This window comes from Adiantum capillus-veneris, chromosome 27, assembly GCF_014529385.1.
Source record: "Adiantum capillus-veneris isolate H3 chromosome 27, ASM1452938v2, whole genome shotgun sequence".
NCBI classification, from domain to species: domain Eukaryota; kingdom Viridiplantae; phylum Streptophyta; class Polypodiopsida; order Polypodiales; family Pteridaceae; genus Adiantum; species Adiantum capillus-veneris.
Genome location: NC_140957.1, coordinates 65,482,506 through 65,505,500, shown reverse-complemented (window position 1 = coordinate 65,505,500; position 22,995 = coordinate 65,482,506). Strand labels below are relative to the sequence as shown.

The window sequence follows — 22,995 nt, the reverse complement described above, 5'->3', positions numbered from 1 at the left end:
ATGTGGCCGTTTGTGGGATCAAAGAGTCAAGTAACGACCTTTGGCTCACAAAGTAAAAAAATCAATCAGCACCCTTCAATACTTTCAAGACCTCTGGCATATCCAAGTTCTCTCACAAACTTGTAGATTCCTTTCTACAAACATGACACCTCCAAGTTCTCTCACAAACTTGTAGATTCCTCTCTACAAACATGTATGACACCTGCATAAAAAACAGACATACTCAACACATGCATACACTCGCATGAGAGACAGGAAAGAAGATTTAGGCAGACACCAAGATTACGGTGATCATAACTGTGCTGATTTGACTAGCAACAATAGGATGGCATATAATACGATGATGATAATGCAAGGTGCCTCGATATGCTATCCTCAAGCATAAAAACTCCTTCATGCGTTCCCATTCCGGATCTGTAATCCCTTTCATGTGTGAAGGCTCATGTGCAATACTGCTTCACCACCTCCGTAGCGCTCCTTGCTTTCACCGTTTTGGTTTGCAACTCTACCTTAACACTCCTCTGTAATCATCTTGATGGCCTGGCCTGCAGCAATGCCTTCGATCCCCTCTTGCTCACGAGTCCTTTCTCTTATTGCATGTCCACCTTGCCTGCCGTCTCATGTTCAGGCCGTCTCTTCTTGCAGCTTTCGGCCCTCACTATAGCATCCCACCTCAGGTAGCCTTACTGCTCCTTCTTCTCTCCCCTTTCGAGCCTTCAGAGCTACTTCACTCTATTGTGCTACAAGGTAGCCCTCCAACCTTCTCATGCACCCAACCTTCCTTTTCTAGGGAGCTACCTCCTGCAGCAGATGCCGCGCTAGTGGGTGTCCTCGTAGGTCCGATGCCCAAGAGTTGATGCCACGTGGCCGTTTGTAATAAGTCAAAGTGAATGAATTTTAACCCACTAGTAAATTCACTATGGTATAGCGCGCCTTGTGAAGTCTTGTCAATGTTCTGTTCCAGCGGTAACAAGCGCGCCTGATTGCCAACGATGGAATGCAGCCTCCTCTGAACTTCGCATGAACAAGCTTTTGTTTTGTTGGAGGTAAGCATTTTCTGAAGCTCTCCTCTTCTTTCAAGCTTTTCTGCTTCAGAGAAAGCCAGTTCTTTAAAAAAAAAAAAAAAAGGGTTCTGAGGAGCTTTCCTTTAACCGTAACAGATTCCCTCAGATTTATAGTATTATCACTCTACTGATTGTAAAAACTCAGTAAATTTCCTGTTGATAAGCTGATTAAAAACTTGTTGCTTTTTGCTTAAAGTGGATAATCTTCTTTTATCAATTCGTCAATGGTTATTGTAATCTTTAACAGGTGGCATTAGATACTGATGCTTATGAAAACCATAGCTTAATAATAATTTAAACAGAAGTGAGATTTTATGCCACCCATTTTGTTTTCGTAAAACAAATTTTTTCCCCCCATAATCATTATCTTCTTCATTACTGGGATGAAGGTATTTGTTTGGTAAAAGACTTTTATTAATTATTTTTGGAGGATTAATATTCCATCTTCTGTACTATGATATTTTTGGTGAACGAGTTTTATGTTAATTAAATCATTTTCTGTCTCAATCACTTTGGTTCCAATCCTGAAACACTTAGTAAGCTTCAGCACATAGAATTCAACTGAATTGATGGTGTGAAATGAAGCTTTCAAGTATGGGTGAATCAATTGATCTCCATGAGTACAATTAGTCCAATAAATCATTTCTTATTGTTAATTCAGGATGACATTTTTTGTTTTCAACCCATAAAGCAAATATTTATCCTTTTTACCTTCAATTTTTTAGGGGCATGGCTCACCTGAATCAACCTGACATAGACAAATTTTCAGCGGTTCTCTCCAAAGCATCAGTATGTGCAAACTACGATTAATGAAAGTTAAAGTATATATGGCTCTGCCATTGAAAGAGCATAGATTGTTTACAAGTTTAGTCTTTTTAAGTTTGTGTGCTTGTATATGTATGACTTGTTATTATGAACATGTGTTTTTGCTATGTTCGTTTGCACAAGGGCTATGCTCGTGCATGTGCACATAATTAGACACACATTTTTTGATTAGAGAAACTATAGGATACGTGAATGTATCAATAGGAAGTTAGCTATGAGTAGGAATATAGTAGATGCATAGCTCAGACGCTGTGCTGAGCTGTGCTGGGCAAGTGACAATGGGATCTCCTAGTGACCAAATTGCCTCTATGGCTGTGCCTTGTGACAATTCTTCAATCGGTGACCCATCATAATGTTAAGAGTTTTGGACGTCATCTCTTGGTTTTCCCGTCTATTTAGAGATGGATAGGGCATTTTGTGTAGCCCCATAAATAGGGGAGGGGACATGCCCGCCCCCATTTTGGCATTGTCGTGAGAGCCTTGTACATCTCTTGTGTAGTAGAGGTGCCCCAGCAAGGTTTGTCCACACACTCTCTCTTTCTCTCTCTCTCTCTCTCTCTCTCTCTCTCAGTCACACCTCTTCTCATCAGCTATAGATAGAGGCAGGGTGGTATACTTGGAAACCACCGGAGGAGTGGATATGCCAGCTATGTGATATAGAGGACGACAACCTCTAGGCGAGGACCCATCTAGAGGTATACTTGGGACACCATCGGAGGAGTGGATATGCCAGCTATGTGACTTAGAGCCTATAGAGGACGACAACCTCTAGGCGAGGACCCATCCAGAGGCAAGTGATAGATTTCTTCCAAAGCAGCACTCAGACAATGGATTGCACGATACATCGCTCTTCAGCACATGGGACCCTGCTAGAACGCGCCACAAAGATTAGTAGATCTCGACGCCCTTGTCCTTTCTGCAGATCGCGTCAACGTTTGCTTTACCATTGACGTATCCACAACATTATGGAGAGGTACAAAATAGTCCTTACCAGGCTCTTTAAAGGAGGAGATAGATTTCAGAGGCCAGTGATAGATTTTTCCAAAGCAGCACTCAGTCAGCGGACTGCACGATACATTGCTCTTCAACACATTGGACTCTGCTAGAATGAGCTACAAAGATTAGTAGATCTCGATGTCCTCATCCTTTCTGCAAATCGCGTCAACGTTTGCTCTACCATTGACGTATCCACGACATTATTGAGAGGCACAAAATAGTCCTTACAAGGCTCTTTACAAAGGAGGAGATTGATTCCACGATGTAGCGATCCATGAATGAAGAATTGGGCAAATTTTTGGCAGAGAAGTTTGCCAGAGTGGAGTACAAATGTCAAGTGCAGGTTGACACGTGTGTGAAAAGATTGATGAAGTACTTTAGAGACCCGAGATTTGAGAAACACCTGAAGAATTACCCGATGGATGAGATTCACTCGAGATGGCGTTAGGCCATTGATTCTCCTCTCAAGTCGGGAAGAAAGTTGAAAGGACAGATGAGTGCTAAAAAACGAAAGCTGTACTCGTAGAAAGAGGCAGACAAAACTCTTGAAAAGAAGATGAACCAGATAATGAAAAGCTTGAAGCAATTGGTGGATTTCCCCGGTTATTTGGGCCGGAAGTCGAGTTTCGAGGTGGCAAGCAGATCCAAGAAGCGTGCTCGTTTCAAGGATGCCTTATATTGTTTTTTTCGTCTTCAGGGAGTTCCGATTGTCAATTAGAAGCCCTTGTGCTTTTTGATGCTGGAGAAGGAGGAACACCTTGAGGAGGAAACATGTAATTCAAGCATTGTTGAAAGCTCTGCAGAACTGGGAGATTCTACTGATGACGCTTTGAAAGAATGTCGCGAAGCTCGTTGAGGAGAAATTGTAGATACTCCGTGAGAAAAGCCATCTTGCTTTGTCTGTTGTTGAGAGGACTGGTATGCTTTCAAAAAAGCACACGATTGAAGCTCTGATACCGCTATAACGGGACGGGTACCTCGTGCCAACTGAAAAGAACAGATTGAGACAGACGTTGAGCACTTCAAACTACTGAACAGAGAGAAAGAGAGAATCCACACAAGACACGGAGTGGCGGAGTTCCACTCCCATACTGCAATGTCCCCAAACGTTGGCCGCCCTTTCAATATTTCTTTATATTGCTTCAACAAGGTATAGCTCTGCGGCTCTGCTCTGCATCTCCTACGGGTAGAATGCCACAGAGAGAGCCCACAACAGGTATTTAAAGGCCCTTGGCATGTACACAAGCGAAAAGCAGAAACTCTAAAAGCATTTGGTCCAAAAGCAAGTGCCCAGATGGCTGTCCGTACATTGCTACCACATCATCGGCCATCAGCGCAATCCGCGGATTTTCGTTCAGCTTCTGCATCATCAGTCTTTTATGCAATTTGAAGAGTGAGTATGTGTGACCTCCTTTATCTTAAGTTGGGCCCTTCGGCCAAGGTTCTGTAAGTTGGTCGGGAGTTAGGGTTTTTAATCATAACCCATTCTAACAAAGGGCCACTCGACATGAACCTGTAAGTTGGTGAGGACTTCTTCTTCTTCTTCTTCTTCTTCTTCTTCTTCTTCTTCTTGCTAGGGTTTAAGCCCCTCAATCGGGATCTACAGGTTGGCTAGGGTTAGGCTTAGGGAGTCCTAACCCTCTAGATCTTCAATAGCTCGACATGTCAACAGTTTGTGACACAAAATGTAGCCCAAATCTTGTCCAACTCCTCATTGAAAATCAGAAGCAATCCTCCGTCGTGTACCAGCTGAAAAATGTAGGTACACATGGGTTTCTCGCAATAAAAACGCAGTGGACACGCATCAACCCCCTCTTGATATAAAATGTTCGTCCAAGGGTACTATCCACAACGAAAACCAAGCCACAAGTCGCCCTCTAGTTGGCTGAAAAACACAGCCTGAATCAGCCCTTTCACATGCTCTGCATGCACTAGGTATTGACAAGCCTAAGCTCTAATCCCGTCACAGTGCAACATGTGTGATACCAAGGAAACACATGAGAGAGAAATGAAATGAAATGAAATGTAATGTAATATTAACGTTTTCAAAAGGCCAAAATGACCTATGAGACCAAACGGTTACATGTGGTGAATCTAATACCAAGTTTGGGTACAAAAAGTACAAAGAACTGAAAAGAAAATAGTGGGTAAGGGTGGGGTGACAGCTGATACAAAGGGAATACAAAGGGTGAGTTGATACAATGGAGCTCTCTGACAGTTGAGGCATCATATACATATACATCAGTATCCCAAAGGCTATAGAGCTCCAAGGTAGGCACTCTGTCGGGACGGCTCCTATGTCGCGCCAGTATGGTATGGATCCTCTATCGCAATCTGTGTCGATGTCGAGAGGGCCCCCTCATCCGTGGGCGACTGGACCGCCCCAACTCTATCGCCTGATCAAGCAGTATGCCTCTGGTGTCGTTATGCTGTTGGGGCTGCTCGGACTCCTCTGTTTGTGACTGAAAGAAATCTGTAATTTTTCGCTGTTGCTAGATCTCTCTCGTTGTGGCCCTCTTCAAGAGGTCCTCTCTGTGTTTGCAAATCTCCAATAAGTATAATCCGAGGCATCTCTGATCCTGGTATCTCATGACTCTAGAGAGTCGCCCAAAACTCTCTCTGAATAGATTGTGAAAGCGGCCTCGTATTTCATAGTATGTTGGACAATGACATGTAATGTAGCTCTGTCTCTGGCTCTATCTGGCACACCTGACAAATCCTGGACTCAGCGGGTACTCCTCTAAATCTGCCTGTCTCGATCTCTAGCTGATGTGAGGATGTGCGTATTTGACCAATAGCACATCGTATCCCGTGGGATAGATGAGTGTCCATGTATCCTGGTCTTATCACAAAACCATCCTCCGTGAGTTGGAGAAGATGCTCTCTATTGAAAGTCATCTTCTTACGACGTATCTAGCTCGTGTAGGTTGTATTCATGTCCTCTTCGTATCCAACTGAATCAAGTCCTGTCTGATGAGCCTGGTAATCTCTGCCCTAGTGAGGGAGATGGAGGGTGCATCCGAAGAGTACTGAAATGGGGGTAGCCGATCCATACTAAAGCCATGTAACTGAAACCAAGATGCCATCTCTGCATACCAACATGATCTATCTCCTTGCAATGCCAGCTGTCGCGAAGACTCTAGTGCTAATCGAGCATATTTGTCTCTAGGGAGAGGCCAAGTGCTATGCATAAATGAAACTGATCGAGTGAGTGCCTCCACTACCAAGGGGGGTAGCCGATCCATACTAAAGCCATGTAACTGAAACCAAGATGCCATCTCTGCATACCAACATGATCTATCTCCTTGCAATGCCAGCTGTCGCAAAGACTCTAATGCTAATCGAACATATGTGTCTCTAGGGAGAGGGCAAGTGCTATGCATAAATGAAACTGATCGAGTGAGTGCCTCCACTACCAATGGAGGAGAAGCGAGCTCCGTCCTAATAATGTTATGTGGTATTGAGGCCTTGGCCCTAATCATCCGAGAAATCATAGACACCAAGGGCTTCTCCATACATCTCCATCCTTCAGTACTGCCAGCTCTGGTATGATGATCAACTGAGGGGCCCCATATCTCCACTCCGTACAGCATGGCCGAAGTGACCAAAGTGTCAAAGAGCCAAAGCTTTGTCCGAGGTTCCTGGAACTGAACCTGCGAACATATCCTCTCAAGTATTACCAATGCTGCATAGGCTTTGGTCAATCGTGTATCTGCTACACGCCTCGGGGAAAATACTGGACCACTGAAAACCGCCCCAAGATAAGTGTATGTATCTGCATACTCCACAGTCTCTCGACCATATGTAAAAGTGGGGGCGGACCTCCTTACCCACTGCGTCGTGGTGTTAAACACCATTACCTTGGTCTTACCAAGGTTCAGAGACAATCCACTGTCCCGTGCAAATACATGTAATGCATCCAAATGATGCTGCATCCCCTCTGGAGAATCTGAGATCAACACAATATCATCAGCATATAATAAATAGCAATGGAATCCATGGCCCTGCAAGCTGAGCACCTCTATCACCCTCTGCCTGTACATAATCTGAAAACTCATCTACATATACCCCAATGTAAGGTGCAACGGAAGTGAATGTTGAACTTTGCTCAAGATGAGTGCTCTGATCGTGCTCAAGGTTCCTTTTTACTTACGGAAGGGAGAGCCTTCCGGTCCTTTAATGAGAGTGCAATGGACACAAACAAAGTGAATAGACACTGTGAATGAAGGTGCTGAGACTGAAAGATAGAGAGAGAAGAATATGACACTAGAAAGTTGTCAAACCCTCCTCCAAGGGCCCCTCTCTAGATGGCGAGAGAGGTCTATGCTATTGATTGCACAATCTAATACAAGATGCTGATGCAAACTTGAGAGGCTATGATGCAATGAGTGGGGACGACATTGACAACGAAACTGCTGAAAAACTCTGGTTTTGCTGCTGTCGTACTGCTGAAGTAAAACGCTGCCTTGCTGCTGTTTATTGCTGAAGAAAAACGCTGCCTTGCTGCTGGTTTTACTGCTGAGAAACACTGATCCGGAAGGCTGAAACGCTGATCGGCAGGGGGCTGAAAACGCTGATCTGCAGGGCTGTAAAAACGCTAGCCTGGCTGGGTCAAAAACGCTGGTGCAGAGGCTGCAAAAGCGCCGTATAAGGCTGCTGAAGATCGGCAAGGTCATGGGCTGAAAACGCTGGCTTAATGCTTGAAAAACGCTGAAGTGGGGGGCCTTCAAAACGTTGGGCTTTGATGGTTCTTGCTTGAGAAGTTGCCTGTTGAGCAATGCTCCTGTTGCCTCTTCTGCCAGAACTGCGAGCACTAGGTTTTCTTATTTACTAGACTTGCTAATTTGCCCTACCCAGTTCCCAACAAAAGTCATTTAAAAATAATAAGTGAAAAATGTCAAAAATAAGGAAAATATGTTCTGTGCATTGGAAATTGCTCCTGATGGATTCTGATGGTAATGCTGATGATCATGCTGTGTGCAACCAGAGGATATGCATCTAATCTAAGTGTCTAGACATGCACGGTGTGCGAACAGACTCACAAAAGTGCCAGATCACTTCCTATTCTAGACTGACTTGACTGAACTGAACCCTGGTCATGCTGTAGCTTGTCCACGGACACAGGGTTGGATGTGTCACGTGACATCCCCTCCTTTTCAAAGTGAGGTATTGGTACCGAACTGTATGGCGTCGAGGGAGATCGCCAACAGCGTATGGAATCCTGGAAAGGACTCTTCGCCGGTCCACTCTGATGCGTGGGTCATGCGATACTTGAACTTCATAAAGGTCTGCAAAGCTTGCTTCTTTGGGCCGCGCCGAAAGCGACACAAAGTCGTCTGTGGCTCCTTCGATGCTTCAACTTCGTCTTTAGTCACGCGTCTACCTTCTTTAAGAATCTCCAAGGCTGAAAATTCCTGAAACCACCTTCAACACAAAAACATGAACATACCCATTCCATGTAAAGTGAGTAGAGAAAATCTCGTCTTCCTCAAAGATTATGCATGCAATGTAGATGAACAAATAGACGGAGTGCCAAACCATTCACCACCCACGCAAACAATGAGATCGAATCTTGTCTTTCTGATCTAAATCAATCAACGGTGGCAATTCACAATGGACATGCCGATGCTTGATGCTCAATTCTTCTCGTGCTCTTTCTACGACTGTGTCATTCCAAGGAAGAGACATTGAATGTGACTTCCTTGAATGCAGACATTTCATCTTTTCATGAGAAATCGGCATACATCCGTGCTCATTCATGACCAACCTAGCTAGAGTGTGACCAACCATGATGGTTCGGTAATTCCAGGGAAGCATAGGATCTCCCGACTTGAAGAGAGGCACAATAGTGGACATACTCCAAGTCTCAGGGAAACCCCCGGCTCTATTAAACATCATAGCAAGAGGCTCTGCAAGCATATCTCGGGCATGGATAAAGTGCTCTGCTACTAGACCATCATGATCCTGTGCTCTTCCTGTCTTCATCTTGTTAATGGCTTTCCTTACCCTCTTAGCAGTAAAGAAAGTACATGTTTCTGGGGATGCCTCTGGAGGGTCAGGTAAAGGTGGCTGCCCCGATGCTGTATAGAGAGATGTAGCATATTCCCCCCATGTCTCCGTGGAAGTGATGGCTGGCGGTGGAGAGATTGAAAAGTTTCCATGCCTCACTAGAGTCCTGACTCATTAATAGCTGATACAGATCACGCTCTAATTGAGATAGGTAAGCCCTCTTCTTTCATCGCACTAGGCGGCGAAAGATAATCCGTGATTGTCTATGTGTAGTAGTACCCATGAGCACCTCTCTCTGTAATCTGATCCTCGTCTCTCTACACTTCTCATCATACCAACTGTTGTGAGGCATGCTCCCAGATCGTCTGTGTGTAGGCTGGCTGTGGGGATATGCCTCTGATGCTACATCATGGAGTATCTTTGTCAGAATCTGGGTGAGCTCATCTAGTGGTCGTCCTGGCTCCTGAGTGCATAGCTGCCTGTATATCTCATTAGTGTACACGGGATCCGTCTCCCACGTGAAGGTATACCGAGTACGTGTGGAGGCCTCTCCCAATGGAGCTGTGTTGAATCGGAACGATAGAGTGAAAGACAAGATAGCATGATCGACTGCTACCCCAACTGGCCTAGTTCCCACCATGAAATACTGAAAGGAAGGAACGAGTCTTGGTGGAGCCATAACATAATCCACTGTACTAGCGCCATGCAGATGTGGGAAAGCATGTAAAACCACCTGCTACAGGGAATCTCTGTAGGCCATTCAAAATGGCCAATCCATGTGCAGTCCCCATATCGATCAAGTATTTGCCATAATCAGTGTGCTCCTCATCCTGTGATAATCTAGACAAGCCCATTTCTGTAATATCAAGCTTCCCCATCAACTCGTCTGAGGTATCATAGAATACTGTTTGGTGATGGGCAATCCTAGCATTGAAATCCCCCAAGATAATAATGTCGCCATTTCTGGAAAACTCCCATATATCATCATCCAAAATAGAGAAGGGGGACTGTCCTCTAGGTGATGCATATACTGACGTACTAGGAGGGAAATAGCAAATAGCGATGTAGAGATAACTGCGTGTCTCTGCCTTCAGTCTCACCCACATGTGCCTAGCATGCTCATCCCTTCGAGCTATATGTATCAGACATTGTAGCTCCTCCCTGAATAAGACTGCCACTCCTCCTGAAACTCGTTCTCTGTGCTCTGATCGAGTCTCCTGTCTGCAAGTTGTCTCCCATCTGTATCTGCTCACATGGGGCATGGACTGCCCTGGGGCCTGATGCGTCTCAGAGTAGAAAATGATGTCTCTCCCTGTGAAACTATCCTAAAAGGCCCCTATGGAACTGGCCTGTTCAATCCAAAAAGGGCGGTAGACTTTAAACTTAAACCTTATTTGCTTTCACCCATTTAATTTGTCGTCCACTTTACCTGTACTTTTAAGACACAACAAAGGGGAGAGGGATACAGGCTACTAGATTGCACCTGTATGAGTAGACCGACACCAGGTTGGCCCCTAACTTAGGCGCCCCTTTTCGGTATTTCTTTATTGTTCAAAAGCGGGAATAAACGTTGTGGTTCCCTACAAGCTGCCCCGCACAAACTTGGCTGAATTTCAACTGTTCCGGCCCGATTTCGGCAGCATAACTGTACTAGGACCCTTCACAGTCAGTATTCCCACGCATTGAATGACTTTCCCGACGCATACGGGCACTTTGCAAAACCTGGCGAGAATCTGCAGCAAGCTGAATTCTCTGTTTTCAGCCCTCAAAATGCGCCAGATCGCCTGTACAACGGTCCCCTTGCGTCCCCGAACCTCCTGCGGGTATTAGGGTCCGTTTAGGGCCAAAACCCTAAACCTGCAAAAATACACAGCAAGCTGTAATTTATTGTTTCGGGCTCCGTTTCGCGTGCCGGTCGCATCCATAGCAAGTCCTCGAGCTCCCGCACCTGTAGGGCTACTTGCCCTTTGAATCGGACGAGATTTCGAGCGTGAAACCTCTCCGAATCACCTGTACTTGCGGGGGATTAGCCGCTAGCTAATCGAGTACCTGTGCAAGAGGCTCTTGCCTCGGCAATCGCGCATGAACCCACACAGCTGTACATTGGTCAAATGAAGAGCCCACTAGTGGGGCATAACATACTGCCATAGGGGAGAGAGAGGGCAGTGCGTAGCGTGCAGGGCATCACTCCTGGCACCGCACTGTGCATAAGAGGGATAGCAAGCACTCCATAGCTCTTAACCTGTGACAAAACTGAAAATCAGCCTCCTCTCTCATTTTAGGCGCCCCCTCCTCTGGCCAGAAGTAGCAGAAGGCTCACAGAGTGACACCTCGCCCAGTTTTTGATTTTGGCCAACTGGGCTAAAAATATCTCAACTGGTGCGTCAGTTGACTTGACAGTAGAGCAATAAAATGTTCCTCTTGTCATTCCGGAGCTAATGACGCAAACACATTTTCAGGTCCCAAAATAGCAGTTCCCTAAATTTTAGGAGATGCTGCCATTGTATCTTTCTAGGTCATCCGACCCTCTTTGTACACTGTGGCTACATCCAGAACTGAAATGTAGCCTCTGTAGCAAAGGATTCGCTTTGGCTAGTCAATGACCCCACCTTGGCTAACCATAGTCCTTGTCCAACCTTAGTGCTCTCTTGCCCTCAGGCCTGGACTCCCTCTGGACAGTTCCACACTAGCTATGCAATGCAGGGCAGTTAGATTTCCCGAGGGGTGTTTCCAAAAAGTGAAAGTAAATAAAGAATAAGAAAGAAATCAACAAAAAGGATAGATAGTAGTCACACGTTGGTGACATACCCCCCTCTTGAAATCTCAAACGTCCTCGTTTGCATCTATGTCGTACATGCTCATAGTCAACACTGATGTATTCAACACCTGTCGACACATATACGACACATACATGCTGATTGTCAACCCTGGTGTATTCAACACCTCGTCGACACATGTATTACCTGCGTGTGAACCGTGTCCCAATGACATAGTGGTAGCTGCGCACTCTGCCATTGCTTTGAGTCACTAACTTTCCAATGACAAAATGGTAGCTGCACATTTTGCCACTGTCTTATAGTACATGTTGGATCCCGTAACACTTTCGAGCATACCCAAACCGACAGTTTAAGAATGCAATTATACATGTACTCTTCAATAGAAGCAATTACTGTATCCTTGACAAACTGACAAGAAATACTCACTTCTATAGCACTAAGCACACTTTTGGACATTCCATAAGAGCAATTGCCAAACTGACAATCTGTACAACTCTAACATTTATGTAATAGGTATTTCATTTGAGCTCACTTTAAATACCATGTACATCATTTGTTACACTTTCCTTTCTTTGTGTGCCAAAATCTGTTCGGGGACCAAGATCTCGTCAAGTTCCTCGACTTCCGGCTGATCTTCAGCTGACATATCCTCTGGCACATCACCCACATAGGGTCTGAGAAGACTCACATGAAACGCATTGTGAATCTTCCAACTGTCAGGCAATTTCAGCCTATATGCAACATCACTGATTATGTCGCACACTTGAAAAGGCCCATAGTAACGCATGCTGAGCTTTGGAAACAGTCTTTCCTTGCCCTTCATCTTCTTTAACCTTGCCTTTTCAAAGCGCAAAAGCACCCAATCACCAAGTGAATATACCACTTCACGACGGTGACGATCAGTTGCTTTCTTTTGCTTTGCCCGAGTCTTTTCTAAGGCCACTTTGACCTTCTTGTACATTTCATCCATGTCCTGAACATACTTATCTGCTTCAAATATCTTGTCCTTTGTATGCAGTATGGGAGGAACTTTCTTGCCACCTTCAACTATCTCAAAAGGTGCCTTGCCAGTTGGTTGATGAATGCACTGTATTATTGTATGCATACTCCACCAATGGCAAATACTGCTCCCACTTTCTTTTATGCTCTGACACATAGCACTTCAGTAGATCTAGGACAGTAGAATTTGCCTCTTCTGACTGCCCGTCTGTTTGAGGATGAAACGACGAAGAGAATTTGAGCGTTGTGCCCATATTCTCAAACAAGCCTCTCTAGAACAAACTTGTCATGCGTGGATCACGATCGCTAACAATCGACTGTGGCATGCCATGATACTTGAAAATATTGCTCATAAATAAGCGTGCCATCTAATCTGGTTTTATCTTCTTCCTGACAGGAATAAAATGAGTGTGTGCTGAATCTGCAAATAATGGTCCAAATACCATCGTTTCTTGTCTGCGTTCTCGGAAGATCAAAGATAAAATCCATAGCAATACTTTCCCATGGTTTATCTGGAATAGGTAGTGGTTGCAATAACCCTGGTGCCTTTTGCCTGTCAAACTTGACCTTCTGGCAAATTAGGCATTCTCGCACAAAGGCATCCACATCTCTTCTCAATGTAGGCCAATAGAAGAATGTCTCAACCGCTTTAACTGTAGCATCGATACCACGATGCCCTGCATACGGTGGGACATGACTCTCTTCCATAACTTTGCGTCGCAATGGCTTTGTGACACACAATCTGCCATGCATCAACATGAACCCATCTTTGAGAAGATAGTGTTCATGACGTTGTCCATGCATTAGCTGCTCGAAGACCCTTGCAAAATCTTCATCATTTGCATACTGTTCTCTCATATCATCAAGTTCATGATGATAAGGAATTGACACAGCTGAAATTTGTGGCTTCCTTGACAAGGCATCAGCTACAACGTTCTTCTTGCCTTCCACATGCACAATCTGAAAATGGAACATGGACAAGATATTTGCCCATCGCATATGCTTCTCAGATAACTTTGTCTGTGTCAAGAAGTTTCGCAAGGTCTGATGGTCCGTTTGGACAACAAAGTCTGCACCTAGCAAGTAGTGTTTCCAACTTAAGAGTGCATGAATCACAGCCAGTAACTCTTTCTCATAGACCTGCATGGTCATGTCAGGCCCTTGCAAAATTCTGCTCTCATAGGCTACTACCCTGCCATCTTGCATTAGCACTGCACCAATGCTACTACCACAGGCATCGCACTGGACCACAAATGACTTCCTAAGATCTGGTAACACAATGACTGGATCTGAAGTCATCTTTTCCTTTAAGAGATTAAAAGCTGAAATCTCTTTCTGTGTCCATCTAAAGGTGATTGCCTTCTTTTGAAGAGCATGTAAAGGTGAAGCAATCTCAGCGAAATTTCGGATAAACCTTCTGTAATAGGAGCATAGTCCCAAGAAGCTTCGGACATCATGCACCGTCTTCAAATCTGGCCATGACTTGATCGCTTCAACTTTTGCAGGATCCATTCTGACACCATCCTTGAGACAATGTGTCCCAGAAAGTGAATCTCTTCCAGAAAAAACTCGCTTTTCTTTGCATTGATGAGCAACCTATGACTGCGTAGCTCTTTGAACACAATGGCCAAGTGATGCCTATGCTCCTCTTCATTCTTTGAGTAGACTATCATGTCATCATAGAATGTGCCAACAAACTGCTGGTGTGGACGGAAAATTCTGTCCATCATCCTATTGAACGTAGCAGGAGCATTTGTGAGACCAAAGGGCATCACTAAAAATTCGTAAAGGCCAAACGTTGTTCTAAAAGCAGTCTTGTGCACATCCTCTGATCTAATGCGGATCTGATGGTACCCACTCTTTAGATCTATCCTGCTAAACATAGCTGCTTCTCCTAATTTGTCCAGAATATCATCAATTCTAGGTATAGGGAACCTATTCTTGATGGTATTCTTGTTCAGTGCACGGTAGTCGATGCACATACGTCATGAGCCATCCTTTTTCTGCACCAACAACACTGGAGAACAGAATGGAGATGAACTGGGCTGAATCAGCCCCTTTTCTAACAGCTCCTATACTTGGCCCATTATCTCTTTCTGTTGAGCCGCACTAACCCTGTACGGAGGCTTATTTGGTGGGCTACTGCCTGGCACCAAATCTATCGTATGGTCCTCGGGTCTCTCTGGCGGTAATTGAGACGGTAATGAATCGGAAAAATAGTCACTATACTGTTGTAAAAACATTGACCTTTCTTTATCTAGCACAGATAAATTTGATTCATCACAATCTGACACTTCACGTGCAAAAACTAAGTACGCAGAAAGATGCTTTTTCATTACAGAAGTAATAGCAGAAGTTGATACAGTGGGAATAGACTCCCCTTTAAGCTTTACATCCAGAATGTGAGTCTTTCCCCTGCTCTGTACAGTGATCTTTTTGTTGTAGGAATCCATGATTCCCTGTACACGAAACAACCAAGGAATACCTAGCGACACATCACATCCATCCAGTGGCATGATGTAAAATTCTTCAGCATCTACATAGGACTGGATATGTAGACGCAACTTTCCGATGATGGGTGTCACAGCCTCTGTATGGCCAGGACATGCCAAACCTGCCTCTGCTGTATACCCCATCTCTTCATGTCTGATTCCCAACTTCGAAGCCAATTCTGGGGAAATGAAGTTGGCTTTGGCACCTGGATCAAAGAAGATAAGCACTGTTTGATCCCTGACCTTTCCCCATGCTTTGCAAAGCTCACTTGCATCTGAATTTGGCTTGTCGCCCACCATATCTGGCACTAGACCAGCCATGGGCTTCTTTCCTTTCTTGTCTTCCTTGTCAACAGAATCAGCTGGCCTTTATTTGTAGGACAATTGTAAGCAATGTGGCAGGCTGCTCACATATAAAGCATTTGTTCTCTGTCCTCAGGACCTTCTTTTGCTCTTCTGACTTGCGAGGAAAACGTCTTTTCCATTTCTTTGCTGGTCCCTTTTCTGATTCAGCCGTAGCTTTATCTTTCCCTGCGTTGGCTGACTCCCGAGTCCCTTTAGGAGCCTCATTGGGAACGTGCTTCTTGGTTGAATTTTTCTTGCCTGATCCTGCCTTGACGCCAGTGTTAAATTCACAATCTTCTCCCTTGAGCAAACCATTGCCAGTGTTTGCTACCTCGATGAGCTGCGTCAAAGTAGTGACTTTTGTCTTCGTACAGTACTTTCTCAATCCTTTAGGTAGGCCACAACAGTATTTTTCAATCTGTTCTGTCAATGGCACAAACCTATAGGAAGTTATTGAAAGTAGAGCTTTCCAAAACTTCCGATTGTAATCATCCAGATTTCTGCAAGTGGCAGCATTAAGCTGGTGCCATTCTGTCATGACATCTGCTTCAAAGTCATCAGATAACCATGCTGCTGCAAAAATCTGCTTGAAGTAAATCCATGTGGACGGAGCTTGCCCGTGAAGCAATAAAGTTGTCCACCATTGTCCCGCATTCCCTGTCAAGAAAGTGGCTGCCTTGCGGACCTTTGAAGCCTCTGTAAAGTTTCCCCCTGCATAGGCCTTGTCAAAATGCTGGAGGATTGAGAGAGCCTTCTTCCTGTCATCAAACCCTGTAAAGGTCGTGAATGTCACACCTTTGCCACCTTCTTTGTACGGAGTTGGCTTTATGGAAGTGACTGAAACATGGGAACACTATTAGGGTTCATCTGTGTTCCTTGGCCGTTATTAACTTGACCTGGAAATGCCATATTTGGCTGTTGATTTGTAATTCCAGCCATACCAAAATTTGCCTGTGGCATCCCAAATTGGCCCTGAGTGCCCTGAAACCCTGGTTGCATACCCATGACACTGTACATGGGGTTAGGCATCATCGTTTGAGCACCCCCAAACAGTGTTCCTGGCGTGTAAAACTGATTTCCAAGTGCATGACCAACCATGCTTTGGAATACCGATCCACCTCCAAAATAGCGAGGGTGTACTGAAGGTGGTGGGAAGACCTGTTGCAGAGCCTGTAGGTTGCTTCCCTGCCCATTAGAACCAGCTATAGGCTGTTGAAAGGTGGCGGGCTGAACTAGTACAGCTTGAAAGACTGGCATCTCAGCCACCTGTTCTTGCATCTTAGGCACAGGTTGTGGAGACTGCATGTTCTCTGTCAAGTGTACAGGTGTTTCCATTGACTGTGTGGTATGAATCACCTGTGCTCGAGCCTTAACAGGCTTTTGAATATGATCCAGTGACCCAACTTGCTGAGACGGAACAGGAGGTTGCAGAAAGGCTAAAAACCTCGGGTTCTGCATTACTTATGTGAACATAGCCACATCAGTAGCCAACTGGGTACTAAATATATCACCATCCGTCTGTGGTGGTCTTCAAGACTCACCCACTTCATGTGTCTGTTGACCCTGTGAAGAGGAAACCTCTTCAGTCACATCGTCTGGTCTGTCAGCCATAATTGCAATTCCCTGTGTCTGGTCTATGATCCGCTGTGTCTTCAAGCCTAAACTGACCAAGGCTCACTTCTATGGGAAAAAGTAATTTAATCCCGTCGATGGAACCATAAAACCGGCCTGCTCAATCCAAAAAGGGCAGTAGACTTTAAACTTAAACCTTATTTGCTTTCACCCATTTAATTTGTCGTCCACTTTACCTGTACTTTCAAGACACAACAAAGGGGAGAGGGATACAGGCTGCTAGATTGCACCTGTATGAGTAGACCGACACCAGATTGGCCCCTAACTTAGGCGCCCCTTTTCGGTATTTCTTTATTGTTCAAAAGAGGGAATAAACGTTGTGGTTCCCTACAAGCTGCCCTGCACAAACTTGGCTGAATTTCAACTGTTCCGGCCCGATTTCGGCCACATAAATGTACTAGGACCCTTCACAGTCAGTATTCCTACGCATTGAATGACTTTCCCGACGCATACGGGCACTTTGCAAAACCTGGTGAGAATCTGCAGCACGCTGAATTCTCTGTTTTCAGCCCTCAAAATGCGCTAGATCGCCTGTACAGCGGTCACCTTGCGTCCCCGAACCCCTTGGGGGTATTAGGGTCCGTTTAGGGCCAAAACCCTAAACCTGCAAAAATACACAGCAGGCTGTAATTTACTGTTTCCGTCTCCGTTTCGTGTGCCGGTCGCATCCGTAGCAAGTCCTCGAGCTCCCGTACCTGTAGGGCTACTTGCCCTTTGAATCGGACGAGATTTCGAGCGTGAAACCTCTCCGAATCACCTGTACCTGTGGGGGTTTAGCCGCTAGCTAATCGAGTACCTGTGCAAGAGGCTCTTGCCTCGGTAATCGCGCATGAACCCACACAACTGTACATTGGTCAAATGAAGAGCCCACTAGTGGGGCATAACATACTGCCACAGGGGAGAGAGAGGGCAGTGCGTAGCGTGCAGGGCATCACTCCTGGCACCGCACTGTGCATAAGAGGGAAAGCAAGCACTCCATAGCTCTTAACCTGTGACAAAACTGAAAATCAGCCTCCTCTCTCATTTTAGGCGCCCCCTCCTCTGGCCAGAAGTAGCAGAAGGCTCACAGAGTGACACCTCGCCCAGTTTTCGATTTTGGCCAACTGGGCTAAAAATATCTCAACTCATGCGTCAGTTGACTTGACAGTAGAGCAATAAAATGTTCCTCTTGTCATTCCGGAGCTAATGACGCAAACACATTTTCAGGTCCCAAAATAGCAGTTCCCTAAATTTTAGGAGATGATGCAATTGTATCTTTCTAGGTCATCCGACCCTCTTTGTACACTGTGGCTACATCCAGAATTGAAATGTAGCCTCTGTAGCAAAGGATTCGCTTTGGCTAGTCAATGACCCCACTTTGGCTAACCATAGTCCTTGTCCAACCTTAGTGCTCTCTTGCCCTCAGGCTTGGACTCCCTCTGGACAGTTCCACACTAGCTATGCAATGCAGGGCAGTTAGATTTCCCGAGGGGTGTTTCCAAAAAGTGAAAGTAAATAAATAATAAGAAAGAAATCAACAAAAAGGATAGATAGTAGTCACACGCTGGTGACACCCTACATCAAGGTGCAGAGATCCATTACAATTCCATGTAGCCACTCTAAGTGTGGTCCCACAGGTCTTGCACCGTCTTACCGGACGCTTCTCCAGAATAACCACTCGTCCATCCCTGTAGAAGGCCACTTTCCCCTTCTCTCGAGCTGTCATTATCTCGGGCATAACTTCTTTCATACGAGCAAGCTGTGTGAGTGTGAGGTCATCTCCAAGAAATATGCCCGTCTTTTGTAGTGTAGGATGCGTCTTCAAGAAGTCCTTCTTTGCCTCCATGGATGGGAAGCGCATGATTAGAGCTCTTTCCTTTGAAGTCTCCCCATTTCCTTGTGTTTTCTTCCCTACCCTCCATGCCTTTATATGAGTAGCCTCACTACCCATCATGTGGAGAAGTTCTTTTGACTTTTCCTTCCACATCATCTGAGTCTTTTAGACCGGTTATTCGTATGTGCAGAGCTCTAGTCTTCCTTCGTTGCTCTTCTTCTAAAGTCACGTTGATGATTATAGGAGTGGGGATAGATGTGGTTTCTTTCCCTTTTCCTTTCTTAGCCACTTCTATCCATTGCTCGGCCTCATCCGCCTTTTTCTGTGTCTTCGTGATAATATCCACCCACACAGTAGACTGCGCATGCGTTGTGTGCTGCTACAAGGTGCGAAGTCTGTGGGCTTCTTTGTCGATTCACTCCTTTCCCAGCAATTAACACTCACACACAGAGTGAGCTCTCTCTCTCGGCTCTCAGTTCATCCCTCTCTCTCTCTCTCTCTCTCTCTCTCTCTCTCTCTCTCCCCTAAGCGTTTTCATGCTCTGGCTCTCTTGTAGGCCGTGCAGAGTCTATACAGCGCGTGGCGGAGGTGAAGGGCAGCCATATGAGCTTACTAGGTAGCCTTACTACTGTCGCAGAATATCAGCCTTGATGTTGACTCTGCCTTGCGAGCAAGTACTGCCACTCGAATAGTCCTGTCGTGAAAACATTGCGGGTGAAGATGAAAGGTAAGGGTGCTCGGAGGTATTTCCAAGGGTTGCTTGTCGACGGAAGTGGTTTACGCCACATGCGAATGCGAATGCAAAAGAGGGTTAGAGATCCTTTCTCCAACTCCTTCCATATCCACATACAAGGCAAGCAAATCTTGGTATTCAAGCTCTGGATTTTTGTGTATCTGATGTCGATCTTCGCTAAAAGACATAGCGATGAAGGCGGGAGTGTGCCCGATGCGTGATGCACTAAAGGTGGGAGTGGCTAATAAGTCGAGGATTGGGACATAGATTCTTTGTGAGGAAAAAAAAATTGAGAGAGCTTCTTTGGGTTCTTGATTCTGCTTGGGTTCTTGGTGGTTCTTCCCTTGAGTTCGCAAAGCCGAAGCACGCAGAGAGCTCTGATACCAATGTGAGGTGATACGGAAGTGTTTAAGGATTTTGCTCAGATCTACTACACCGCACAAACACAAGGTTACTTTACTTCACTTGAAAAGAGAAATTGAACTGAACACAATGAAGGAGAGAGGGACAGAGAGAGAAAAGAGAGGGGGCACGGCATGTCAGGTCCAAACCACCCTCAAGGGCCCCCTTGCTCTGTTGCCAGAGCAAGTACCTTCTTTATTACTTGCACAATGCTGTTACAAAGATCCTGAATGATGAATGCTGAGATGCTGATGGGTACTTGCTAGAAATGCTTGGTACTGCGACGATGCCGAGGGATACTTGCTGTGGACACTTGATACTGCGAGGCTACGGACTGAATGCAAAACGCTAAGGGAATTCGCTTGGATCTGCAACCTTGGGGCTTATCCAAAGAGAGAATGCTGAAATCTAAACACGCTAATGATGAAGGTTAAAATCTGCTACTTGCTCGCGATGGCTAATGCAGAAACGTTGGTACTCATGCTGGTTTTGAAAACTCTGGAATTGATGGGTTGAAAACACTGGTACTGATGGGTTGGAACGCTCGTACTGATGGGCTGAAAACGCTGAGGGCAGTAGCGCTGAAAACCCTAGGTAATACTGGTACTAGTACTGTGGGTACTACTGTACTGCTTCTTGCTTATGGTGGTGACCCCCCCATGTTCTTTGAGTAGCCAAGCAAAGCTGGGTTGGGCAGCCACTAATCCAGCCCACGACCTTGACAAAAATGGGCTAAAAAAGCACTTATTATTAAGTCCCACTAATAAGAGGTGCTTCGTATGCCTTTATGGTGAAATGATTGTATTGTGCAAGAGAGGGTATGCAACTATGACCTGCCTGGGCATGCACGTCCTGCTAGATGCTCACAATGTGCCATGCTAGGTCCCATGCTAAACTAGGATTGATGTTAGACTGTAGCAGAAGCTTGTCCACGTGGCGCAACTGCAGTGCGCACGTGACAAAGAGAGAGAGATGAGAGGTGAAAATGTCTTGTCAAATTCGGATAAAGATCGCCTAACTTTCTTTAGTTAGTATTAGGATTGCTTTATTGACACTCTCCCATATGAATTACCTCATGAGAGAACAGAAGATCATCGTATCGATCTAATTTTGGGCAGCTCACTCCCAAATCAACCACCTTACAGAGTTAGTCTATCACAACAAGAAGAAATTTTTAAACAGGTAGGAGAAGGGTCTTGCTTGACCTAGTATTTTTCCTTATTGTTCACTAGTTTTGCTTGTTTAGAAGAAAGACGACACTTTTCGAATGTGCATCGATTATCATTCTCTAAACAAGATTACGATCAAGAATAGATTTCTTATTCCTCGAATCAATGATATCTTAGGTAAGCTACAAGGGGCACGAATTTTCAGCCATACAGGTCTCAAGAGCGGCTATCATCAGATTCGTATTGCTCCAGAAGTGTTTTGTACAACCTCTGGAGGGAGATAAAGAAAAGCTGAGTTCGAAATTGGGAACTGAAGAAACCAATGAAGATTTAGGCGAATTTCTGGCGGGGAGTTTTGCAAGAGCGGAGAACAAACGTCAACTGCAGGTTGACAGTGTGTAAAAGGATTGATCAAGTACTCTTGAAACCCGAAATATGTGAAGCATCTGAAGGATTATCCGATTGATGAGATTCATTTGAAATGGCGAGAGGCCGTTTGATTCTCCTCTCAAAGCGGGAAGGAAACTGAAAGAAAAGCCGAGTACAGAAAAGCGGAAACGATACTCGCAGAAAGAGTTCATCAGAGCTCTTGAAAAGAAGATGCGTTATTCAAGAAAAGGCTTAAAATACTCTTGAAAGAAGAGGAAATCGGTGGATTTCCCCGGTTATTTGGGCCAGAAGTTGACTTTCGAGGTGGCAAGCAGATCCAAGAAGTATGTTCATTTTGAGGACGACCTAGATTTTTCTTTATCTTCAGAGAGTTCCGACAATTGGTCGTCCTCTAGCTCCAGAGAGGATGAGAAAAGGTGGAAGAAGCAAAGAAAAAGCAAGAAAACAGATATTTGAAAAAGTTTAGAGGGCATGGGAGGCCATCTAGCAATTCAGAGGAGGAGAGAGGCGGAGAGCTCGTCCTCTTCTGAAAGTGAACATATGGAGAAGAAGACCAAGGAGTTCTAAGTATGGGGTTCAAGGAGTCAGGTTTGACATGTTTGCAAGGACGCCCATTGAGCCTTGAGTTTATAGAGCAGTTTGACGTGGCCTTATCGGGAGGTTGGTTAACGGAATGCTCCAAGGGGGGCATCTTACTTGAAAGGAAATGCATAGACATGGTGGTCTACACAAAGAAGCACCTACGAAAATTTAAGAGAATCTTCACTTCAACTTGGATATCAGAGAATATGAAGAGGATGTCATCACGGCTTGGCATCATTTGAGAATAACTAAGAAAGGCATGTTGCATGACTACTGTGAGAGGTTTTGGGATACCTTTTTGCCGTTGTCCTCGTTTCGGAGGGTCAATTTGAGGGATCAAATTGAGCATTTTTGTTGTGGTTTGCCAAAGAGATTCGGTGGTATTGTCTACAACAGAAGTCTGATTCTATTCAAAGACTTATGGGACATGCCAAGCAAGGTTTTGGAATGCATGCTGGCTCTTTGACTTATCCTATGGACAGGCTAGTGTCCACCTCAACAGGGCAAGAGTCTTCCAATGAAGAGAAGGAAAAATATATAATCGGATGAAAGTTCATTAGAGGATTCTAGAGAAGTAAGGGAATTAAATGATAGTGCATCCAAGGGTTCTGATGAACCAAGGGAACCAAATGCAAGCTCATTAGAGGATTTCGAAGAAGAGAGGGAATCAAATGGTGCATTTGAGGGTTCGGACGAAGCAGGGGAATGAGCTGATGGTTCCTCAAAGAATTCAGATGATTCCGAATGAGGTGCGAATGGAATGGGGG

General features: G+C 45.1%; 1 protein-coding gene across 5 annotated transcripts in view; it reads left to right on the top strand.

The window, feature by feature from the left end:
• Positions 1–229: 229 nt before the first annotated feature.
• The window catches only part of LOC147422119 (NAD-dependent protein deacylase-like), a 94,520-nt gene continuing 71,754 nt past the window's right edge, over positions 230–22,995 (top strand). For 2 of the 5 annotated variants that reach the window (XM_086502505.1, XM_086502504.1), the window contains exons 1-3: positions 389–747; positions 965–1,046; positions 1,790–1,853. In XM_086502505.1, coding sequence (XP_086358631.1) covers positions 621–747; positions 965–1,046; positions 1,790–1,853 — 273 coding nt within the window. In that variant the 5' untranslated portion in view covers positions 389–620. Of the gene's footprint in view, positions 357–388; positions 748–964; positions 1,047–1,789; positions 1,854–22,995 lie in introns of those variants that run through there. The other 3 variants (XM_086502501.1, XM_086502503.1, XM_086502506.1) reach the window with 3 other exon arrangements.